Source organism: Podarcis filfolensis (assembly GCF_964270895.1).
Source record: "Podarcis filfolensis genome assembly, chromosome: 11".
Classification (NCBI taxonomy): domain Eukaryota; kingdom Metazoa; phylum Chordata; class Lepidosauria; order Squamata; family Lacertidae; genus Podarcis; species Podarcis filfolensis.
Window position 1 is genome coordinate 25,689,946 of NC_139613.1, and position 24,261 is coordinate 25,714,206.

Below are 24,261 nucleotides of genomic sequence, written 5' to 3' on the forward strand. Positions count from 1 at the left end.
GTATCCACAAAAAGCTACAGAAGGCTAAACAATTGTCTGTTAGCTGACATTTTCATTACCAACCATGCTATTTGTCATCTTTAACGAACCTGCATCCGCCAAGAAAACCTGTATTTTGAAACAGACAATGAAATTGGCAATTCTAGAGTTCCTGCAGAACAGAACTATCCTGGGACAGTCTGGATCAAGAGACTAAGGCAGCCTCTCAGGTTACAAGCGTGTGGATGGCTGAGGACAGGTCATCATCCAACAGGATGGAATGCAATCTCCTGTTCCGATGTAAAAGGAAGAATATATTTTTAGCAGCTGCTTATTATTTGAGAATCTAAAGTTTATGATGACTACAGAATTATCCTGGAGCTGCAGATCCAGTTAATGAGAATGGGGGAGCTCAATGGAAGGAAAAATAATCCCACCACTATAATTTAATTTCAGTTTTAAGTGTGTGTTAGCTCATTCTCAAACCTTGGAGATTGCTACTTTAAACATTCTCTTACTCAAGAGATGAGACTTCTCACAGGTTTGTACTGCCTCAGTTTCTTCAAGAGAGTTTCTGATTTGACAAGTGTTTCCATGTGAAAATACCATGAATCAACTCTTAAATTCCCACCTCAGGCAGACAGCTTTGAAAATCAGCCTGTTTCCTGTTTGTATGGCCATGGGTGCAGCCTAGGACGGGGCAGGGGAGCAGCTGCCTCCCCTAAATCAATACGAATCTGAGATACTGCAACCCCCCAATAAAAGCTCCCCACTAACAAAAATACTGGCTACACCCATGTGTATGGCTGCAGGTTCATTCAATGGGAAAATTTACATTATGGAATCCTGTGCTTGGTTAGCAAATTAACCTTCAAATCAGGTTCCAGTTAGCACAGTGAGAGTTTATGATATAAACCACACAAAAAGTACAGGTAGCTGCGGTGTCCCCTTCTTGTGATGGGATGGGACAACAGTGGGAGTGGTTTCTGATGGCTATTAGTAAGAGGATACATTAATTATATTTGATCCTATACAGGCCCATGTGTGTGAGTTAACACAAAAGAAAAGCAACTTGTGCCTGTTTTTATAACAAAGGGCTTGCACATAAAGAGCCCCAGTAACAGAGTTTAAATCCCATTGTTGGGCAGCTTTAATAAAGCATAGGAATAGGGATTTTAAACCTTTTTTTTTATCATGCTTCAGCTCCTTACAGCAGCTGGCCCCCTTTCTGTTTTTTTTTTTTTAATAAAACAGACCACAGACTACAAGGTAAGTTTAAAATAATTTACTTACAGTTACTAGGTCTCAGACTTGCACATTCCTTTGAAGCAACGATAAAATGCAGGGAAATTTTCTTAGTTGAAAAATATAAAGCAAGGTAGCCTCAGATACCTATCTAAGCAGAGAGCTCAGTTGAGGCATGACTGTCTCCTTCATGTGGAGCAGAAGGGAGAAGTGGAGGGTGAGAGAAAGGAACAGGCAGCAAGCCTTACTTCCTCCCTCTTTGGAGAAAAGCAGATGTGGCATCATAGTCTGCTCTAGCAATTTAGAACTCTGTGGTCCTTAACCCCTTCACACACCAACTAGCATTGTTAGATTCGACTGCAAATCTCCCAGTCTCCCCATGAAACCTCACAGTTCTCTGCATTTTGTAATACAGTTTTCCAGGCAACCCTTCAGGGGGATGTCAGGCTATTGTACCCTGATTTTTACCAAAATACAGTGGTACCTCAGGTTACAAACACCTGGGGTTACAAACACTTCAGGTTACAGACTCCACTAACCCGGAAGTAGTACCTTGGGTTAAGAACTTTACCTCAAGAGAACAGAAATTGTGCAGCAGCGGCACAGCGGCAGTGGGAGGCCCCCATTAGCTAAAGTGGTACCTCAGGTTAAGAATGGACCTCTGGAACGAATTAAGTTTGTAACCAGAGGTACCACTGTAACAGAAGCTGTATCCACTGGCATCAGTGTCCTCAGACTAGTGCCTGCACAGGCTTCCTACCCCTAATTTTTATTTTTTAATTGAGATTTTCTCTCTCTCACTCTTTAGTGATTATTTGGTCGGGGTTGGCTGCTGCTTTTTGGTCTGTGTTTTATTTGCTTAGTGGTGTTTAAGTGTTTTGCCTGTTTTTTGGGAAAGGAGCTCTGAACATTTCTAGTTTTTCTTCAGTGAAATGAACTGGTTGTACTGCCCCCAAGATGATCTAAGATTTCCAAATGTTCAGCTAGGCCCAACCAGATTGGGGCCCTCTGTGGCAGCTAACAAGGCTGTGTGCTGTTTGTCCCCAGACTGATGTGCCCTCAGCTCTTCTCCTCACCCCACTTCTGTGGACACAATGAATAAGGCACAGGAGGTCATTATAAAATACCTGGATCTATGATTTCCTCACAGCACATTTTGTTTACATATGAAGAAGAAAAATGTGAAGGAGTAATTTCAAATGAAATAGAGATTAGTCTTAAAATTCAAAACTCTGGGTTTTTACAGTTTTACCAGTGCCTCCTTTCATTTGATTTGACAGCAAAAGAAGTCTTAAAAGAGCTGAGAAGTTGTTTTTTAAAAGAAAAATATGAAAAAGCTATTATTTGCTGTAAGAACACAGGAGAAGATATTTTACTTCAAAAGATTGATAAGGGTTTATATTTTTAGCCCAAAATATTCAAAAATCCCTACCTCTTAAATGCCTCTTGCGTTATTTTGGTTTAAGATTAATGTTGAAAATATGCATCTGTTTTAAAAGCAGACATTCCCATCTTAGGGTTTTGTTGTTGTTGCCTGCTCATGTTTCCTCATGTGCGTGTGCATGCATGTGGATAGTGCCATTTTAGCTAAGTAAGGAGTGGCACTCAGAGTACTGAAGCTGCCATTTGTATATATGATGATATGTCTGTCTGTGTGTGTGTGAAGAATTCACTTAACCTTGTTTTTCCCAGAAGAGACAATTGCATGAGAACTCGTTCCATGAGAAATGTTGATGGAGATTATAGCGTGCATGGCTATTCCGTTATTCCTTTATAAACTAATGTTTCAAATTGGTTCCTGAGTCTGCCAGATCCCTACCATATATAAAGGCCTTTGATCAAGTTAAAAAATTGTGGCAAGCAGGAACCAGCCCAGCTCAGTCGCAAAATATTTCAAGCTGAGAATGGGGACCTGCTGGCAGTATCCTACGGTACTTAAAGTGATAGAGATGAGATCAGGCCTTTTGGTAGGGGCAAGGCAAGCTGTTCACAATTAAAATAACAAAGGTCTGATGATGGGCATCAAGAGAGAGAGAGGTGCTTATATAGTCTAATGGTTTTAGTTGCCACCCATGCACTCAACTCTTGCCTGTGGGGCTATGGGTTAAAAACCCCACCTTTCAGGGCGCCTCAAACTTTTGATCTGTTACATTGTGTGAGTATGCATGTTGGGAACCTGTGTTACCTGTAGCCATTTGCACCATGTATCAACTTATGTTCTAGCTTATAAACTGTATCTTTGTGATTTACGTATTAGCTGTCCTTCTGTCCCAGTGGAGGACAGCATCTTGCAAAATCACCAGTTTCTTAAAGCAACAGGTTACCACAACTTCTCTATTAGAGGCATATTCAAGGATTTATAGGGGTTCACATAATCACATTCATTATGGCCCTTTGGGCCACTACCACAATCTAACTATCAGGCAGCTTCGAATGTTTGAAACAGAAGCTACCCAAACAAAGTCATGCTCCACCTTTTTTTTAATTAAAGATTTTATCCACTTTTGTGTTGGGGGCTAGGTAATTGGCACACTGCTGTCAAAGAGCTAGGAGCTGGTCTTTTGCTTTTTTTAATGGAGAAACTCAACTGACAGGTTTTGCTTCCACAGGCCGGAGCATCACATTACATAGATACATGTGTATATATGTTAATAATACCTTCAGTTTGGGTACAACTGATGATATAGTAATTTAGAGGCACAAATTTTTGCAAAAGCCACAAAAAATCAGCTGGCAGTGAATAAAGTAGAAGACATGGGTAAAAAAAATGTGCCCCAGGAAGTATCAATTCTTTTTTATATATATAATGGGGTTGTTTTTCCAAACTTGAATTTTTTGTGGCTTATTTAGAATTTTGGCAATGCTGCTGCTGGACGATCATTTCACCAAATGGCTAACGGCTTAACTCCTTGCCAACCAGCCAGAATCCCCCTAGGCTCCCTTAGCAAAATAAAAGCATATTATAACACTGGGGAAACATGAGAAACTGATTGAAGAGGAAATGATTTATTATAAATAGTAAAGGTCTCAAGTTGCCACTCGTATTTATCAAGGACCCTGAAATAGTTATCTAGATTAATTTGCATTCAAAGTATGTCTGCAAGGAACAGCTTCCAGCAACTCATTTAAATGAGTTCTAAATTACAATAGAAATACCACCAAAATTACATTTTTCTTGGCTTACTGTAACCCTAAAGCTCATTTGGAAGCACCTGCAAACAGTGCTGGTTGCCAAAAAGAGAAGGCAGGATTCAATTTCATTCGACATAATAAATTTTGTAAAATACAGAATTTTAAACTTTTACAGAACAAAGAACTTCTTGTAACTACGGCTGATTATAATTATGGGTAGTTCTGCGCCACTGAGGTGCTTTGGAATGTCCATTGTTTAACCTGGAAGCAATTTTAACTAAGACAGAATGTTAAAGTTGCCCGAGATTATAGAGAGAATTAAAAAAGGAAAAGGAAAAAGAAGACACAGTGGCTTAAAAACAGATTTTTTTTCTACTGGGAATCAGCACTGCCCCCACCCCACCAAATAGAGTTATATAGGTAGTAGTTTATTGATCTGGTCAAAGCCACCCAGCAAACTTCACGGGAAAGGCAAAAACAAAAATCCCAGATGTATGTTTGCTATCCAAAGTGGTTTGCTCTAAAGTGGACAGAGGCTGAGAGTTTAATAAGTTTCAGAGAAGGGACTAAAACATCTTGTTCAAATAACCAGTCTGGTAAGAATTCCCCGCCCACCCTCGCCCGACGACTTGAGCTTCCTCAAAGTGTAGCCAGGTGTTTACAGCATAGTCTGCTAAGAAAGAAAAAGGACTTTGTACTGTGGAAAGGAGCTATTCCTTACACACCAGCTGTGCTGGAGTGTCATATTTTTAATGGCTACTGCACGACTTTCACTATGTATGTGCGACGCATGAAGCACTGCTTTGACAAAAGACATACTGAAGTAAATTATGCCAAAGGAACATTGCCTGGTAAACTCCATTGTGCTAACCATGGTGGCTTAAATTACCAAGCTCAAACTTCTTTGAAAGCAAAACTGCTCTTGTCTGATCTTATGCTATAGCTAAAATGGGTATTTCTGTACTCCCACTTGCATGAGTCAGGCTGTCCCAGGAAACTACCTATGTACAGTATTTCATAATGTACAATTCTGGACCTCTGTGAAAAGGCCATTTCAGATTCAGGGTAAGGTTGCCTACATTTTTCCTATTACTGGGTGCACACAGCACCTCCAACTTGTCCAGCTTTTGGCGATGCTTCCTAAAGGCATCTGCTTGACACTATTTCAGATGCTCTGTCCCTGTGACAGACTGCAGGAGCTGGCTTTCTTTCCTCCACATAAGTTTTAGCTAGATCCTATTCTTGCCCCCACATTCTCTTGCACCTGTTTGTTACTTTCCTTAGGGAAAATACCTGCAAGTTTGGGGGGGCAGGGTGGAATCTGTTGTCTTACCAGATTAAATGAGTTCAAAGGAACCCATGTTAAAATAACAAACTAGTAGTTTCTGAAAGCAGGCATTTGTCTGGCTCTCCAGGTTTTTGGTTGATGATTTTGGTCCCACAGGTAAACACAGGCCATCTCCATTGGTGCATGGGGCCACTGAGTTCTGTCAAATCCCCAAAGACATCAGAACCATCCCCACTGCAGACTCCTACACCATTTGAGATGGTATATCTTTTCATATAAGTCAAGAAACTCAGTTATTTTTCTCCTTCAATTTGCTTCCAATGCACAGCAGGCAACTATAGTGACTCAACATTTTTATTATTTATATTTATTTATTTGTTTATTTATTATCAAATTTGTTAGTTGCTTTATCTTGCCCAAGGCAACCCAAAGCGATTTACAACCAACCAAAAAATACCAACACAGATACAATAAAACAAAGGGGGGGAATACATTAAAAAACATCCCATCCACTTCTGCCTTCTTGCTATCTCCTAGATTTTCCAACTCTGACTCACCTCTGATACCCACAAGGCAGGAAAAACTACTACTTTACGTATAACTTCCTTCAACCACTTTTCTACTTCTTTCACTTTCTCCACCGCAAAAGTTGGGTCTTTAAGAATTTACCACCTCATAATTCCATCCTAGGCAACTCTCTACATTTGTCCTCTCCCCTCTATCTCTGCTGTATTAAGTATTTGTGCCAGCAACGTGTGGGTGGGTCAACCTGTGTAATGTACTATTAACCCTCTCTATTCTGTATGTTCCTGTAATGGCATTTCAAGCTGCAAAGTTGTTTTTGTTGTTTCTAAGTAAATTCATGTTGGCATTTATTACCTTTAAACATTTACTCTTTTCATAAATAAATAATTCAACTGAAACAATGGTGTGGTTATTTGCTAGCTCTCTGGAGCAAATACACCAAGGCTGGTTCTTTACCGAAGGCCTTGCACAGTTCAGCTGTCCTGCTCAAGTTGTTGTTTTTTTTTGTACCAGTGTAGGAGGTACCAAGCAGTACCAGTATAAAAGAGACCGGCACTTTACAAGAGTACCTGGTTACCATATTGGACAGCTTTGGACGGGGTGGGGTGGGGGAAAGCAGGTGCTGTCATTGGTTCCACTGAAAAAATCCTTTTAGTCAAGGAATGCTGGTACTTCCAAGTAGAAAGGCAAGCTATAAACAGTTTCAATTCAGACAAATTTTTGAAAGTGTGTTGAATACGACTTCCCATATTTTATGTCCAGAACTCAAATTGTGAGACAATTCTGAACCACATATCTGAAACACGCATAGAACAGTGGTACCTCTCGATACGAACGGGATCCGTTCTGGAGCCCCGTTTGCATCCAGAAGCAAACGTAACTAGTGATGGCACGTCTGCGCGCGCGCACTGCTTCTGCACATGACATCATTTTGAGCACATGCGCGAGCGGCGAAACCCAGAAGTAATGCGCTCCGTTACTTCCAGGTTGCTGTAGAGCGCAACTAAAACGCGCTCAACATGAAGCATATTCAACCCGAGGTATGACTGTATTGGGCACTTATATCAAATGAAAAGGGAATGGAAGATGTCAGCCTCTGGAGACCCTGAAAGTGATTTGGCCAGTGATGCACTCCTTAGTTACATCCCCTTTGGATTACTGTAATAATGCGTGAGGCTTCCTTTGAAAAGTGCTCAGAAACTTGTTTTTAATATTATTATTTTTTAAGTGTGTGTGTGTCCCTATCAATGTTTAATTTTTTTAAAAAAACAATTGCTTCTTTTCTATGTTTTCAGCTGTTCTTATTTTTATCTGTAAGGTGACTTGAGTTTATGTCAAGGAAAACGGTGGGGTATAAATAAATATCTACTACTACTACTAAAGTAGCTGGAGCTGAAATTAATTGCAATCTTTGAATATTTCCTACTTAATTTATTTAAAAGGCAAATCTGGCACAACAATTTTATTATAGACCACTTCCATGGAAACAATACTAAGGGTTCACTCTTGCAAAGGTCTTGGAACTGGGGGTGGAGAAGGGGAGCAGACAGCAAGGTGGCAAAAGTAACTCTGAAACAGATTATCTTACAAATTCTGACTGCATATCTCCAAAAGGTTTCCCTTGCCTTTCTTTCACAGAATTGCACGTATCCCTGGTGACTTGGAAATACAAAATTCTGTTTTCTTTTTCTCAGCATACCATCCCAGGAATAAATACTGTTTTTTCTATTTCAGCATTCTCTTAAGGTGATGCTGGAGTCCAAGAGCTGATAGAAAACAAGTTAGTTGGAGAGCTACAGGCAAATGAACCATCAGTCTAAAATACACCTATAATCTTAGGTTTGTTTCTTATTTTAAAGGTCTGGATAGTTTTCAGGATAAAATATTATTTGCTAATAGTAGTAAAAGTAACAAAGAACAAATTAAAATCTCACATTGAAATAGAGCGCTATAGTTCCAACATTACAGAAACATTACAGAAACATTATGAGAACCTGCATGAAAGATCTGTAGCACCAGAAGTGCTATCTTCTCAAGCTGAAGCAAGCAGCTACACCCCTTCTAATTAACTTTATTTTACTGATCAGGCGATGAATTCCATCTTACTATATATTGCTATTAGTGAAATTTTCTAGACGTATTCTGTTTGGATCTTCTGGATGTCTTAATGCAATGCCATTTCGCAGAAGAAGTTCAATATAAGGAGCCCAGAATGAAGTGGTGATTGATACATAGGGATCATGTGGTGTGTTACTAAATTTGTGGATAAGGCTCTGAAAATGAGAATGACATTTAGAAAACAATGTTAGCTTTGATCGGCCAGACATAGTGGCTGCATGTGCATGCAATGCTAAACGATGGTTTAGTGCTACCTGCACAAGCAGAGATAAGTTTGAACAAAGCCTTCACTTTCAGAGAACAGAACTATAGAATTGGAAGGGATCCCAAACGCCATGTAGTCTGACCCTCTGCGATGAACAGAATCCCAGTTTAGTGCAACCTTTCCTTCCTGAGTTACTGCAAATGCACTCAAGGGTTGCAGACAGCTTCCTTTCTGTTGCTACTGTGCATAACTAGACATGCCTGTGCCCGGCCCATTGTTATCATCTAGCCCAAGGGGATTCCGCACAAAAAGCTGCTCTTCACTAGGGACCAGGAAAATACCCTTGTCTAAGGCTGGTTTTGCATTTAGGTGTCTGTGCTCAAGTAGAGAGCAAGATGGAAGAATAAGATGGAAGGCAGCTTTCCATGTACGTTGAGCTCAATCCGTTTATATTTCCAAAGGTCATAATAACCATTGGGAATTGGACCCAGAAGACAACAGGGCATGTTTGGCTAGCCTGTGGCCCTCCAGATGTTGTTGGACTCCTATCAGCCCCAACTGTAGCACGGGTGGGAGTTAAGTAGGGGGGAGGGGAAGTTTCAGGCAAGATGAGGAGGCCCTATGGGTCGCATCTGGGCCCCAAAACAGCATGACCAAACTATTCACCAATCCCTGGAGTAATTATTTAGCTATTTATCCATCCCAGTCTTTACCTGCAGCAAACACAACAAGTGTTCTTACCTCTAAAATTTCATGTAATGATATTAGTTGTACATCTGGCTCTTTAGATGAATGCTACAGGAAACAAAACAAAAGATCTATGTCATATTTAAGGCATGCATTTTAACAAAGGGAGGGAAGTTTTAAAGATAAGTTGTTTTGAATGCATTTCTCTTCTTTTGGACTTGAAAAAATGAATTTGTGCAAAAGTAGTTGAGCAAGAATGTCAGTGAGATTGCGCCTTTGAATGTGATAAGTGATGAAATAAGGATGCATCCTCACTCAAATGGCGCATGTAAATGGACATCTGATCTACATTCACAGTTCCTCATTCACCAGGTCACAAAAATACCAAAGTCTGTTTACATGCACAGACTTGCAACAATTTACAATAGCACAGTACATCACACTAAACCAGGGCTGGGAACCTCAGGCTCCAAACCTCTCCCCAGGTTACAACCTCCTTCCCAGGTGACAGTCCCTCTCCACACCTTCCGCAGTGTTTCTTCCTGGCTGGAGTGCACCTTTGAACTTATTTGCCTGGATGAAGAGATGGGTGTGCTGGAAACTCAGACCTTTGCATGACTGGAATATAGCCGACTATATAAATAAGAGAGTCACACCTGTTGCTCCATCCACTCTTGGCTCTGGCCCTGCCCATTTTACCTCTGGTTACACCCACTGGCATGCAACCCTCAGAAGGATACCTGCAAGAAAAAGCTTTCTATCCTGCAGTAAAGAATGGTTTAGTGTGATGTGCATGAGCTGAAACAAATCTGACCAAGCCATGGGCTATTTACTTCCCTTTCCTGTGTGATCAGAAGGTCTTCAGCAGTGTTTACCTTCGGTTTCAATTAATCATGGCTTCTTGGTGTCTGCAAACTGGGAACTGTGGTCTGTAACAAACTGGCTCAGTTTCACAACGAACCATATTGAAACCATGATTACCCTAGCTGACGTGTTAAATTAACCAGAGACTGTAATAAGCCATGATCCTTGGTTTGAATACAACAACAAGCAGAGATTCAGTGAATACAAAAGCAGAAACTGCCAAAGTCCTCCTCAACACTATGTGGGTACAACCTTGAGTCTCACATAGGCCAGTTCTTTTTTGCACATATAATGCTAAACCATGGTTCTGCATGATCTGCAAATGTGACACAACAGCATTACAAAACACAAGGATCACATCCACAAAATTGTGATTCTTGTATGCATCACTTATTTTTTAGCCCTTTCGTTTTGAAGTACTTGCTTATTTACATTCAGTACGTACCGCCCAACAACAGAAGTTCTCTGGGCAGTTTACAGGTACTTGGCATCCTCCAATCTTGGCAATTTCACCTGTCATTTACAAATGGGTATTGATGATCATTTGTAAATGTATGGGAGGAAGACAAAGATTCTCTGTGTTGTCAGGTTCCCGTTTCTCCCTTTAATTGGCCTAATCTTTGCTGCTTTTAAATTATATTTGCATTCAACTGTTGAGTTAACTAGGTAGCTTAAATACATTTTCGAAAGAAAATATAAATATGCATCTTTCCCCACACACAAGGTTCAGCTTACTACAAAAAGATACCATTTCTTTCAGGAAAATATCTAAGTGGGTATGAGATGAATGCTCAGTATTTATTTTATATAATATCCACCTTTCTTAAAACACTATAGAAACCAAAATTGCACAGGCCCAGTTGTACAATCTTTAAAGTGAAAATAGAGAGGATGACTTCAAAAGCTTTGCCAGCTATGGCCACCAGGGGGGGTATAGCAAGCATTCTGACCTCAATTATATTTCGGAATGGGACTGAAGATACCACAACCTATAAGCTGCTGGGTGACACAGATTCTAGCAAGGATGTAGAGAAGCACCAGTTTCTATGGCCTCCAAGACTTAAAGGGGAGAGGGAAACTGACACCACAAAGGGGAGAAGCATAGGGAACTGAAAAGAAGGAAGTTAAGAATGGAGAAATGGCTAAAACCAGGGATACCGAAAGAGTAGAAAGTGGGCAATTTGGGAAAATTTAGGCTAGGAGAATCAGGCTCAGAGATTGAAGGTGAGCTCAAAAATTGTGTGAGTGCATCTAGTGACAGAGGGCTTCAGACAGCAATGCTCTCAATATCAGAATGGGACTGCTGGGGCATTAAAGCAGAATTAAAAGCACAGCATTTGAACTTTCATGATTGCTTTTGATTATGACAGTGTAAAAAGGTAAAGGTCCCCTGGACAGTTAAGTCCAGTCAAAGGCGACTATGGGGTTGCGGCGCTCATCTCGCTTTCAGGCCGAGGGAGCTGGCATTTGTCCACAGACAGCTTTCCAGGTCATGTGGCCAGCATGACTAAACTGCTTCTGGAGCAACGGAACACTGTGACAGAAACCAGAGTGCACACTAACACTGTTTACCTTCCTGCCACAGCAGTACCTATTTATCTACTTGCACAGGTGTGCTTTTGAACTGCTAGGTTGGCAGGAACTGGGACAGAGCAACGGGCGCTCACTCCATTGCAGGGATTCGAACCGCCAACCTTCTGATCGGCAAGCCCAAGAGGCCCAGTGGTTTAGACCACAGCGCCACCCACATCAGAGACTTCTTAGCTTAATATTAATGTGAAAATGACCATACTCTTTTCTTTCTTGTAGTTCCATCATCAGGGAGAGGAAAATGTTCTTCAAGGAACTCGCCCAGAGCAGTCAAGATCTTATCCTTATACGTTTTTATTCTCAGCATTTTGGTTTTGATTTCTTGAAAGGCTCTAAAGTGTTTAAAAAAAAAGGTTAATTGCAATAGTCTTTTTTTAAAAAAAAGCGATAAACTTGCAAACAAAAATTATTATCCACACCAAAGACTTTAATTATGCAATTCGCTTAGTCGAATGATTCTAATTTCTATAGTTTCCCGCTCCTAAAACTGCAAAACATTATGAATACCTTTCTTCAGAAAACTCTACAACTTGATTGCGATTTTCTTCCTCTGTTTGATTGAGGCGGTCCATTAGCTGCTGCTGTTCCTCCAACCATTGCTGTTCCCTTTAAACAGAAGTGGGGGAAACAGTAGATAAATACATATTATTTTTGTAGAACTGCCAAATCAGTTCCAGGATAATACTGAATCCAGCACATACCTTACTAAGTCTTGCTTCAGTTTTTCGTTCTTTGCTTGAATTGTTGATAGCACCATTTCAAGATCCTGGTCTACTTCCTGCAACTGAAAAGATAAGTGTGCTCTTTATAGAAATGTAGTTCTTCGTTACTGTACTTTAAAAATATGTGCACTGCGGTGCTCTGTGCATTTGTATGCCTTACATTTCAGTACTATACTATCTGTATGCTTAAATACGAACACAGAAAAGTAGGTACTCATCCATCTTTTTCACATGAATAGGAAAACGAATCAGCAAACAGGTAAAATAAATACATAGCTTTGTAAGTGATTTTCAAACTCTTATTCCAGGGAACTTTGTGGTTTCTTGGAATCTTCTGAGCAGCTCCTTGGTGAAAAGATCAGAAATGGCAGACAAGATTCTCTGAAAAACGGCGTGCTCACAGAATAATCTTTTAGAACTCCAGGAGGACTGGGTAGAAGGGATTTCTTTAGTTGTCGTTCTGCATCATTAGCACCATGGGTTGTATTCAGTGCAAGGATTATTGCTAGCACAAGAGGGCTTCCTGCTTACCCTATCCCTGCATGCCCCCTAAATCTGTTCTGTGGGCTCCCCCAACCCTCCAGAGCAGATCTGGGGAGGGCACAGGATGGGGGAAGAAGGCCTGTTGTGCTAGTGGTAATCTTTGCCAAGATAGGATGAGTCAGTAGGATACTAACTACTACTTCTCTTGAAGGCTTTGCAGGGCAAATCTGTATATGCATACATCAACCTTCTCCAACGTGCTCCCTCCAGATGTTTAAGACCACGATTCCCATCAACCCCATCCAGCATGGCCATACTAGGTTGAGGAAGGTTGGTGTAAGTCATAACTGTTCATCGTTTAACATGTAAGACACAGAACCTAATACATATCAGTGACCTGATAAGTCACAAACACAACAGTAGCTTATTCATCACTATTGAGTTATCTCCTCAAATGTAAAAGATGCCCTAATACCAGTAAATATGAGCCAATGTTGAAGCTCACTAAATTGACCAGTGCCTCATATGTCTTAAAATGCTCTGTAGATGCAGTAGTTTCATGACACATTAGGAGACAAACTTGGTAGGAAAAGTAGAAACTTTGGAAATCACTATCCTAGACCAATCTTCTCTGTGATGCACAAGAGTGCTTATAGTTTAGATTGCACATTTCAATTCTAAGTGTTGGGACTTGAGAAAATAAAATGTATACAACTGCAGAGAATGAAAGCTCTAATCTATTTTTAACAGATTTTCCAGGACTATTTAAATTCTCTTTTTCAGATGCAACATTCTTGTTAAATTTTCAGTAAAAATGAATGTGCTGGATCAGGTAGTGTGATTTATAATTTACGAAACCACATACCAAGCAATATTGATCCATAGGGCCATGCAGACTGATTAGCACCTAACACTATTTGTCCCTCAGTGGACGTAGGGTTACGTAGGGTTAAGCAGAGCAGTGTCAGTTGTTTTCATAAAAATCAATTAAAAACATTATGATCTATATGCCTTTTGTACAATTTTACAGATTTCAAATGTATCTTGATAATAAAAATGTTAATGCTTCTCTTATCGTGGAGTCAATTCTACACACATACACAAGAATGAGAACTTGAGATTTATTTTAGCCAATTGTCCAGAAAGCAGAATGTCAAATCAAACATGATATAAGAGGTGCAACATTTTCTCAATGCAAAGATGTTAGCCAGTCATTTTGTTGAAACAAAGTATGTATTAGCATGTCTGCTTCCACGACCTTTCTAATGAGAGGTGGAATAAAATTGCTGAGAAGTAACCAAATCCAGAGAAAGGAAGTCAAAGAAGTTGTTTTTAAACCAAAAACTTTATAATTTGAATGTGAATTCAATTATTAGGTACAGTATAATTGCTTATTTTAGCAGAGGAGCCACAATAATCTTCCCAGCTAATGTTGCATAGCAGTTCTTCAACCCTTATATTGAAATCCTATCACTAACACATTCTAGGTTTCCTTGTTAGCCCCAGATCTGGAAGAATTAAAGAGTAATATTTGCAGATGCTATTGCTATAAAACTTAGAGGAGTATTATGGACTGATGTCAAATGTATAACTTAGTTAAGATGTTTTAGGCAGGCCTAAACATAACTGAGTGAAATGTAATTCACAATCGGCATGTTGTAGCTACTGGTACCTTGGTAGAACTTCCAATTTATGCTGCTTACCTAAATGACAGGACAGTTGTCACAGCTAATGGCCAGGATGATTGGTCACAAGCTATACAGACCTAACATTAGGTGAATTTGGGACATACAGAATCATAAAATTGTAGAGTTGGAAGTGACCCCCAAGGGTCATCAATTCCAACCCCATCCAATGCAGGAATCACAGCTAAAAAATCCTTGACAGATGGCCATCCAACCTGTTTAAAAACCTTCAATGAAGAAGAGTCCACTACCTTCAGAGGCAGCCCATTCCACTGTCAAACAACTCTTATTGTCAAAAAGTTTTTCCTAATGTTTATTCAGAATTTTTTATCCTGTATTTTTATGTTGTGAACCGCCCTGAGATCTGAAGATGAAGGGTGGTATATAAATCTTAGGGAAAGCTAGCTGAGTGTACAGGTAACTTACATCTTACACGAGGGTTTGGTTCCAAACGTATCCACAAAAACACATAAAGCCAGGAACCCCGGAACCACCTCCCTCCTGCAAGGTGGAGGGCTGTGTACCTGGCTTTAGGGAGGTGGTGCAAAGCTCCTGCCGCCTTCCCAAAGCCCTTTAAGTGGGATGCTGCCAGAGCCCTTGCACTGCCAGGTAAGCCTTCAACCACAGCTTTGCACAGGTGGGGGAGGGGGAAATAAATATATGGAGAGTGGGTTTCCCCTGCTCTCCATTTATTTATTTATTTATTTATCTAACCCCCACCCACACAAAGCTGCAATCCCGTAAGTAAAATGAACGTTAAGATGTGAGTTACCTGTATATCTAATTGTCTGACTCATACTTGCAAGATGTTACAATCAGCTCACCATAATTTAATAGACATACCTGGTGTCTTCCTAATGCTGTCAGGACGTCTGGATTCACAGGAAGTACTGAAAAACACAAGTTGCCATACTTTTAAAAACAACACATATTCGCAAATCTCATTTCTCTGAGTGAAACAATCAGCATTAGACACAATGCTTTGATTACTACGCATAACATATTACAGAGTGAGAAGAAGTCCACATAGAATGAATTCTATAAACAGCAAGCAGCATCTCATAAAAAACTTAATAGTGAATCCAAACCACTTTAAGACCAACCAGCAGCCTACACTGACCTACTGAAGGCTACAATCCTATGGTCGCTGGAAGGGTGCCCTAGGGGCTACTGAACTGTGCAGAGCTCCCTCTCTGTAGGTGGGGGGGGGGGGGAGAGAGAGAGAGAGAGAGAGAGAGAGATCGAGAGAGAGAGATCTATTCTTGCAGGCAGAGGGCTGGTTGTGAAGACATCCCTACAGCAACAGCGAAAAGGTAAGCGCTACACAGCAAATAGGGCAAAACAAAGAGCAAAAATGGCATTCTAGCAACATTTGGAGGGAAAGTGGACACACTTTCCCATTTCTCCCAGTGAGAAGGGAAATCCCTTTTTAAAAAACAAAAAAACACACTTAAAAACCTCAAAGGGGAGAAGGATTTACAATCCCCACCAACAGCACCTTTTGCCCACCAGTGCTATCCCAGAAGTTCGTCCACCACTACGCCTTCTGCCTGGTAGGCTTGCTCTCAGAAAGCTGTACTGTTTACGATTTTATGAAATAAATACTATGAAATAGAGTTGGAAGGGTCATCTAGTCCAACCCGCTACAAAGCAGGAATCTTTTTGCCCAATTTGAGGTTTGAACTCAGGACCCTAAGATTTCATGCTCTACTGATTGAGATATCTCTTTAGTCTATCATTTGTACTGAAAGAAAGATGCTTGACGGAAAAGATTAATGAAATGTTGAAAGTGGAAAAATCAGTGCACAGAAAATTTACAAAAGTTATGTTTTACAGGCTTAGCATATAATGGTATTATATTGGAAGTTACAGCCCTAAAGCAAATGTAACCTTTTTGTGGAAACTTCAAAGCCAGAAATAGGCTTAGCGAAAAACAATGATGGAAAAATGCTTACATTCAAGGCTGAATGGATAAACAGATGGACACAGCCCTTCAGAGATGTCCTCAAGAGATTTAAGGCTTTCAGCAGAAGATTTTAATATATGAAGAAGTTAGCATTGGCACAACCTAGAAATGTCAGTAAAATCCACTAAATATTGCTGGGGAATATCTATGTTGCCTTTAGGTCAAATACCTCCTAAAAGGCACCTGATGTAAAATAATTTTTGAAGCTATAGAAGTTTCAGGAACTAGATGGGAAAACACCTGAGAAGCCTGTGTATATCACTGTGAGCACCATGTTAGAAGGACATAAAGATAATACACAAGGACACAGTCCACCAACCAGTGCTGAATCTTCTGGCAAACACCAGCATCCTTAAAATCTAGAGACACAGGGCCCACAGGCTGTGATCCTATGATGATCCTATTGGGTAACTGGTAGGGAACAACATAAAATATCACAGTCAGAAGCCACAGGTCTGGGGTGCCCTGTTCTAAGTTGAGGTCTACTTGGACAGCCTGAAACAAATGCAGACATTGCCAGCAATTGTTCACACAACTGTCTGTGCATAAGGGCACTAAAATAGTCAAGCCGTAGATTGAGGCCTAATAAATTCTATATTGTAACAACCCATTTGATGGTGCTACTTCCATGTTCATTGTGAAGTTTCCTTATATTGGACCTTTTGTTTATAACGGATGGGGAATGTTTTTGGCTCCACAGTCCAGATTCTTGTGAGGAATGGCCTTGCAAGCTCAGTTTGACAGGTGAGTAGGACCACCCACCTGACATCACAATGACATCAGGTGCAAGTGCTGCTAAAATGAAGTTTTCTTCATTTTAGCATGGGTTTCAATGCAAACCATTTCCTGAATCAGGAAGGGTTTTCCATAGAATCCTGCTGTTTGGCTGCCTGCACATCTTCCCTGATGGGAACAGGTACACATAACCAACACAGGATTTAACTCTAACTTCCCACCCATCAGTTGATATCATGAATTATGCCAGTTGATGGGTGGATGTGGTTTGGGGGAAATTTCCTTGTGGGTCAGTTTAGACCCCCTGGGAGGCCAGAGTCCCCACCCTTGGTTTATAAGGTGCTCACTAGCAATACTGAAGTCACTAACACAAAATCAGCACAATTTAAACCATGTAGAGATAGTCCGTCATAAGAATTAAGCACATTTTGAGCTGCGTTGTAATACTTTGCAGCCCAGTAACAATTTTGCAAGACTTTGAAACAAGTATAAGTCATTACTGGATAAATAACTACACTTTATCTCACATTTGCTGTTTAACTACGTCTTACCTTTGCTTAGCCTAATTTGTTTAGACTGTTATGCTATACCCACTTACCTGGGACTAAGCTCCACAAGCTTTAATGGGACTTTCCATTCTAGAATTACATGTAAACAATCCTAAACATGCCTATTCAGATGCAAGTCCTATTAAGCTAAGAGTATTTGTAACCTTGGGTTACAAATGCTTCGGGTTACAAACACTTCGGGTTACAAACTCCGCTAACCTGGAAGTAGTACCTCGGGTTGAGAACTTTGCCCCAGGATGAGAATGGAAATCGCGTGCCAGCAGCGAGGCGGCAGCAGGAGGCTCCATTAGTGAAAGCACGCCTCAGGTTAAGAACGGACCTCTGGAACGAATTAAGTTCGTAACCCGAGGTACCACTGTATATGGGATTGTAGCCTGGGTAATGTTTTCACATGTTCTTAAAGTTGCTGTTAAGATTCACCTGTAATAATATCAATCCTGCTAATTTAGCCATTATATTGCAATGTTGGTTGCCGCAAAGTTTTGAATCATGTTTTGAATCATGAAGCATGGTTCCTAGTACTGTGACTCTCATGCTCTCTTTTTAAGGAATTGGCCAAATGATCTACAGGATGCATTATTCATGCAGAATTATTCTTCCTTACAATTTACACAGGATTAAAATAATATTCCTGATATTAACTTTCATCAATAATGATTGGCATTGTAGGTGCTGCAACAAATGCTTGGTTTCTTTTGGATAGACCATAATTAGAAATAGGAGGCAGAGTGCACTGCAAAGTCCACTGTGTGCAATAAGACTAATCTTCAACCAGTTATTGTAAGTGATAGTCCATACCCAATTATATAAAAGCATGTGATATCTGAGATATTGCAAATACAAGACTGGTGCTCCAAATATTTACTAACCTAAAAAACCTCTAAATTTGTATGTTTTCCATCTACAACATGTGTATCATTTCTGAAAGATTGTTGTCATTTGCTGCTGTACTACAGGAGTGTCAAGATATGCCATTTGGAAGAATAGATTTCAACAGAGTAAGAAAAAATAAAAGAGTGACAGCATGAAGTTGATCAAGAAACACAGAGAAGGCCTAAAAATACGGAGAATGGTACACAACAGATAACAGAAGTGGTAAGATTATACATTCCATAGAAACCAGGACACTTTGAACATTCAAGGTTTCATACCCCTTGGCTTTAAAATTCTGAAAAATATTTGGATTAAAAGCCTTACCGTCTGGTTTTCTCTTCTGCCATTGGTAAAGCTCCGCTGAAAGAGCCTTCACCCTTTTCATTAACAAGGAAAGCTGTAATACATAGCAAATGTTGAAGGTACTTTAAAAATGTTTTATTACACTTGAATAAAGAGCAGACCACTTAGAAGTACAAACTGGAACATTTAGCCAAATAATGGTATACAACCACTTTCCCAACCCCATTCTCTAACAGAATATTCATCATGAGCAGAACACCACATTCTGATACAGAAAAGCACCAGAGAATAATGTCTGGCACAGAACCTTCCCCAGTGCCAGGAGCTGCCTTTGTTCCTTGACCTGGGGCAGCCACTGCCAGTGGCACTGTGTGGTGCTTTTTCAGGCTGAGGTTCTCCATGGAGGAAAGTGCAGGATTGCAAGGACCAAAGGAGCAGCCTATGCATCTAGCAAAGGAGAAAGGTTTTGTAAGCTTTATTTATTTATTTATTTGTTTTGGAATAAGTTCCACTACTTATTGTTAGTGGAAAGGTTTCAAAGTCATAGATTCTATGATGCAATTCCACATATATCACAATGCATCGTGCACTTATGTTTCCAGCAGCCCTCTCCAAGTTTCCATTTAGCTCATGTTCAAGACTTCCTTCCATCACCAGCCATGTGAGAACCAGGGTGGAGTGAGGAGACAAGGCCAAACACAGTTCTAGCACATGTTTAGCTGTTGTGGTATGAGCAAAGGCCTGTGTCACAACAGGTACTGTTCAAAACATTAGCAGTCACTAGCTGACACAACTATTGCATTGCTGTTTCAACTATGTTTATGGCTGTTAGTCATGATGGATTTATATTGTGCCCTGATGTTTAAAAGCATACCTTCTGCGCATGCGTGTGATGTCATTTTGCGCTTCTGTGCATGCGCCAAAACCCAGAAGTAACCTGTTCCGGTACTTCCAGGTTCGGCGCAGTCAGCAACCCAAAAATGCTCAACCGGCAGCATTCGTAACCCGAGATATGACTGTATGTTAATACCAATGGCATAATATGGGCAGAGGGGCATGCTATTGTCTTTGTACAATAGCACAAAGCATATAGCAGGCGACTGCAGGAAAGCTATCCGGACTGGTAAATCCCTAGTTTGTGCCAGTTCTTCTTTGGTTATTTACTCAAATTAAAAACAGCAGCATCTTTTCGGAATATTTTTTTCATTGGTAGTTATGGCTAAGCTGGTTGTTGAAACATTTTTAAATTTTTTAAAATTAATCCAAAGCATGTTTTCTTCAAGCCACTGTTGCATCTTTGAGATAAAGTGGGCTAGATATCTAAATAAACGTGTACATGCATAAAAAACTGGCTTGGAAATGTTTTAAATCTGGTCCCCCATGCATAGAAAGCTTTTTCACTGACAGTTCTGAAACTTTATCCTTACCTTGGGATTTGAATCTGAAAGTGTTTCTATTTCTTGAAGTGTTAATCTGTTCTGACACTTGGTTATAAAGAAAGGAGAGAAATAAAATTATACAAGTTTTACATTGTGCTTGTTTTTCCCTTCCTTAGACCAACCAACAATTCCGAACATTTAAAAGCATTAGAACTCAAGATACTGAAGACACACCATCCAGCCAGTTATACTGTGTTCTCTTTGATTTCAACTTCAGAATTTATGAACTAACAGAATTCTCTCCCTTTGAAATAAATGAGGCCTAAAGAATAACTGACTTTGGATTGTATATCTTAGAAGTACAACTGATGACACCAAGCAATTTTCAGCAATTTTAGGGTGCCCCTGACTTTATGGTCTTCAATAACGTCTCTTCCTCTATTGTCCTTGCATTCCTCATTGCACCTTTTGTCTTTCATAAATTTTTGACAAGTTTTCATTAATGGAACTGTGCTGGTTAGATGTGGTAGACTGAAGGTTTGCTTGGTCTTATATCTAATTTATTTAATTTTCCATTTCATTTATCACACATGAAAGAGAAGGGAGGACTAGCATCCACAAAAGCCATTTAAAAATTCTTTCTACTTTTATCTGCATTTTACTTTTTCTAGAGATGGTGTCTGCAGTGTGCTTAGGCGCATGTACAAGCATTGCAAATAGAGGAATAAAAAAAAACATTATTGCTAGTTATTTGTTCCTGCAACTTCATTCATCACATCAACATACATCACTGCTGTAACAGTATTCATCAACAGAATATTGCTCATTACCTCTTCCATTTGTTTCCACAATTCTTCACAATCTTGAATGAGTTGTTCTTTGGCACCTTCTGAACTCAGTAATGTGCTGCTGACCATTGGGGGAACTTGCTGCTCATCTAGACTCATCGTATTTTTCTCAGCCTATGAATAACATTGTTTCCATACTCGCTTTAATCACTGATAAACAGGTGGTATAGAAATGGTTTAAAACAGCATCACACACACACACACACACACACACACACACACACACACAGGTGAAGCACCAAAAAAAGAGAGAACAGTTTATGAGCAGTAGTCTGACGGTTGTATAGGACCACAGAGCCAAATAACTATCTGCCAGCTAGCAGCTACATCATGAATGTAGAAATTATGTTTAAGCACAAGTTTGCAAGTCCAAAACAGAGCAAATAAAGTCAATGTGCCTTCCTTGAGGGCACACAGGTCTTCAGCAGTGTACAAGTTGCACACAATGATAAAAGCAATGCTTGTAAAAAGTAAGACCAAGTGATGGGATCTATTATTCCCCAATAACCAAAAATCATCTTTAAATTTTTCATACTTATCCTTTAAGAACAAGCTTGCAACAGCTGGTGCCTTTGTTTTGTCTAAATTTGGCAGCTTGTGAAAGCATAGCTGATCAGAATTACATAGTTCTCTGATACAGCCACATGGGCAGGCTTGGCCTATACAGTTTAGAAACTTCAGTATATAGTTTAAATAAAAATAAGATAGTAAAAAGCAACTCTAAATACAGAGAATTTGAGGACAGAACATAAGCATAACAGGTTCCTCAGCATACTTAACATGAGGAAATTCTATTTCCACTGAACTCAAATGCAAGGTACTATCAGTTGCAGTGGGTATCCTGAAAACATTTATGCATCTGATGAAGTGGACTCTAGTCTGCAGAATGTCATGCCCTAATAAAATGGTTAGTCTTCAAGGTGTCACAAGAACCTTTCTTGTTTCTGTGTACACACACGCGCACATAGAGTAATGTTGAATCTGTAAATAAAACCTCCATCTATGAAGTGTCTGATTTCACAAAAGTAAGAAGTAAAAAGTCAGTAACATAACCTGGTTTCTAGAGTGGAATTGAGACTTTTCAAGACGGAGCAAGCACCTAGTATTTTTAAGCTGGATTCTATATGATACTAATGACTAGAAACGTTTCAGGCAGGAATTTGTTGATTTCCAAGGACAATGCTAAAATAACAACATTGAGACTGTCTTCTTTTAATTATGTAACAGCTTTGATCAGCAAAACTAGTTTACTGAAGCCAAAAAAGACTTATGAGAGGTACAGCATTCATGTTGTTGTTGTTTAGTTGTGTCTGACTCTTCGTGACCCCATGGACCAGAGCATGCCAGGCACTCCTGTTTTCCACTGCCTCCCGCAGTTTAGTCAAACTCATGTTAGAAACTTTGAGAACACTATCCAACCATCTCGTCCTCTGTCATCCCCATCTCATTGTGCCCTCAATCTTTCCCAACATCAGGGTCTTTTCCAGGGAGTCCAGCATTCATACAAGGTACCAAAATGAAAATCTTCAACAACATCCTTGACAGCAGTAAAGATTATTTTGAAACACAGTGTGTAAAACACCTTAATATAAATAATGAGACAGACTTGCAATTTTGAAAATCTAGAGACCATTTGATGTTGTTCCTACAGATCTGTTCCTAAGGGCAACATCATTTGATGTTGCCCTTAGGAACAGATCTGTGGCAACATATGGACTTGAATAAATAAAGCACTAATTCATCAATGGTACAAGCCATACTCATTTGTGAGAAAGGCTGTGAAATTAAATCCCAAGGCAAGGTTCGTACCCCCTGCCTTGTGAGACGTCTTCAGGAGAAGAAAAGGCTAAGGAGTAAACTCTACACAAATCCGGAATGGAGCCCCCAAAATGGTTGGATGACAGGTTGTACATCTCTTTCCAGCAACTCTTGCAGCCAAACTGGTGTCAAATGTATTGCTCTGCTTTCCTTTGGACCACATCTGTGAAGCCCAGAGAGGGGTCTTGTCATCTGGGCAGCTCAGGACCTCCATACACAGTGCCCAGGCTTGCACCCCGAGAGGTCACTCTGGTACCGTTAACACAGCAAAAATAACACGGGGAGGGGGGGACAGTTACGAGTTACCGGTTTCCGCAGCCACAGCAGGCGCTGTGATTCTCCAGTGGCTTGACTTCACCCCCGGAAGCGCACTCCATTGTCTCTCTCTAGACAATGGATGCCAACAACAACAACAACAACCCTCACCTGAAACGCCTTCCCCAGTAAAACCAGTTGCTAACCAGAACCTTCAGATGAAGAACACAGAAGCGTCCCTTTGGACCAAACCAGTCCAGCATTTGGTTTCCCCCAGGGGCCCGCCAGGCACCCCTGGGAAGCCCATCCGTGGGACCTGAGGGCAATCGCCCTCCTCTAGGCGCTGCTGCCCAGAGACGGGCATTCAGCCACATCTGTCACTAGGCCCAGTATACCTGAAGGAGTGTCTCCACCCCCATCATTCTGCCCGGACACTGAGGTCCAGCGCTGAGGGCCTTCTGGCGGTTCCCTCATTGTGAGAAGCAAAGCTACAGGGAACCAGGCAGAGGGCCTTCTCGGTAGTGGCGCCCACCCTGTGGAACGCCCTCCCATCAGATGTCAAAGCGATAAACAACTACCTGACATTCAGAAGACATCTTAAGGCAGCCCTGTTCAGGGAAGTTTTTAATGTATGACATATTAGTGTATTTTTGGTCTTTGTGGAAGCCGCCCAGAGTGGCTGGGGAAACCCAGCCAGATGGGCGGGGTACAAATAATAAATTATTAGTATTATTATTATAGTGGAGGAGGAGAAAACAAGCTCCAGCCTCACGACCCCGGACGCCTCCACGGAAGAAAAGGATGCGCTCCCTGACGGAGACTCGCCCAGACCCAGCAGCCAATGGCCGCCCACTCCCGACATTACCATGGCGATTTCCCGGTGCCGCCGTTGCCGCCGACCTTCTTGCTCCCCTCAGCTCGCTCCGAGTCGGGTCGCTCTGCATTCCGAACCTGCGCGGGCTGCGCTCTCATTGGCTGTCGGCGAGGGTCGT

General features: G+C 40.7%; 1 protein-coding gene across 5 annotated transcripts; it reads right to left on the reverse strand.

Annotated features, from left to right (window-relative positions):
• Positions 1 to 7,433: 7,433 nt before the first annotated feature.
• Positions 7,434 to 24,243, reverse strand: CENPK (centromere protein K). 5 transcript variants are annotated; one of them, XM_083576280.1, is made up of 11 exons: positions 24,060 to 24,211; positions 23,441 to 23,508; positions 21,179 to 21,310; positions 20,397 to 20,453; positions 18,991 to 19,063; positions 15,367 to 15,413; positions 12,335 to 12,417; positions 12,141 to 12,239; positions 11,836 to 11,965; positions 9,234 to 9,287; positions 7,434 to 8,442 (listed from the first exon to the last, which is right to left on the reverse strand). In XM_083576280.1, the coding sequence occupies exons 3-11, from the start codon at positions 21,293 to 21,295 to the stop codon at positions 8,275 to 8,277; spliced, it is 828 nt and encodes a 275-aa protein (XP_083432406.1). In that variant the 5' UTR covers positions 21,296 to 21,310; positions 23,441 to 23,508; positions 24,060 to 24,211; the 3' UTR covers positions 7,434 to 8,274. The 5 variants fall into 5 exon arrangements, with proteins under 5 accessions (XP_083432406.1, XP_083432403.1, XP_083432402.1 ...); XM_083576277.1 differs by lacking the exon at positions 23,441 to 23,508 and having other exon boundaries at positions 21,179 to 21,304; positions 24,135 to 24,243; XM_083576276.1 differs by lacking the exon at positions 23,441 to 23,508 and having other exon boundaries at positions 24,135 to 24,208.
• Positions 24,244 to 24,261: the final 18 nt, after the last annotated feature.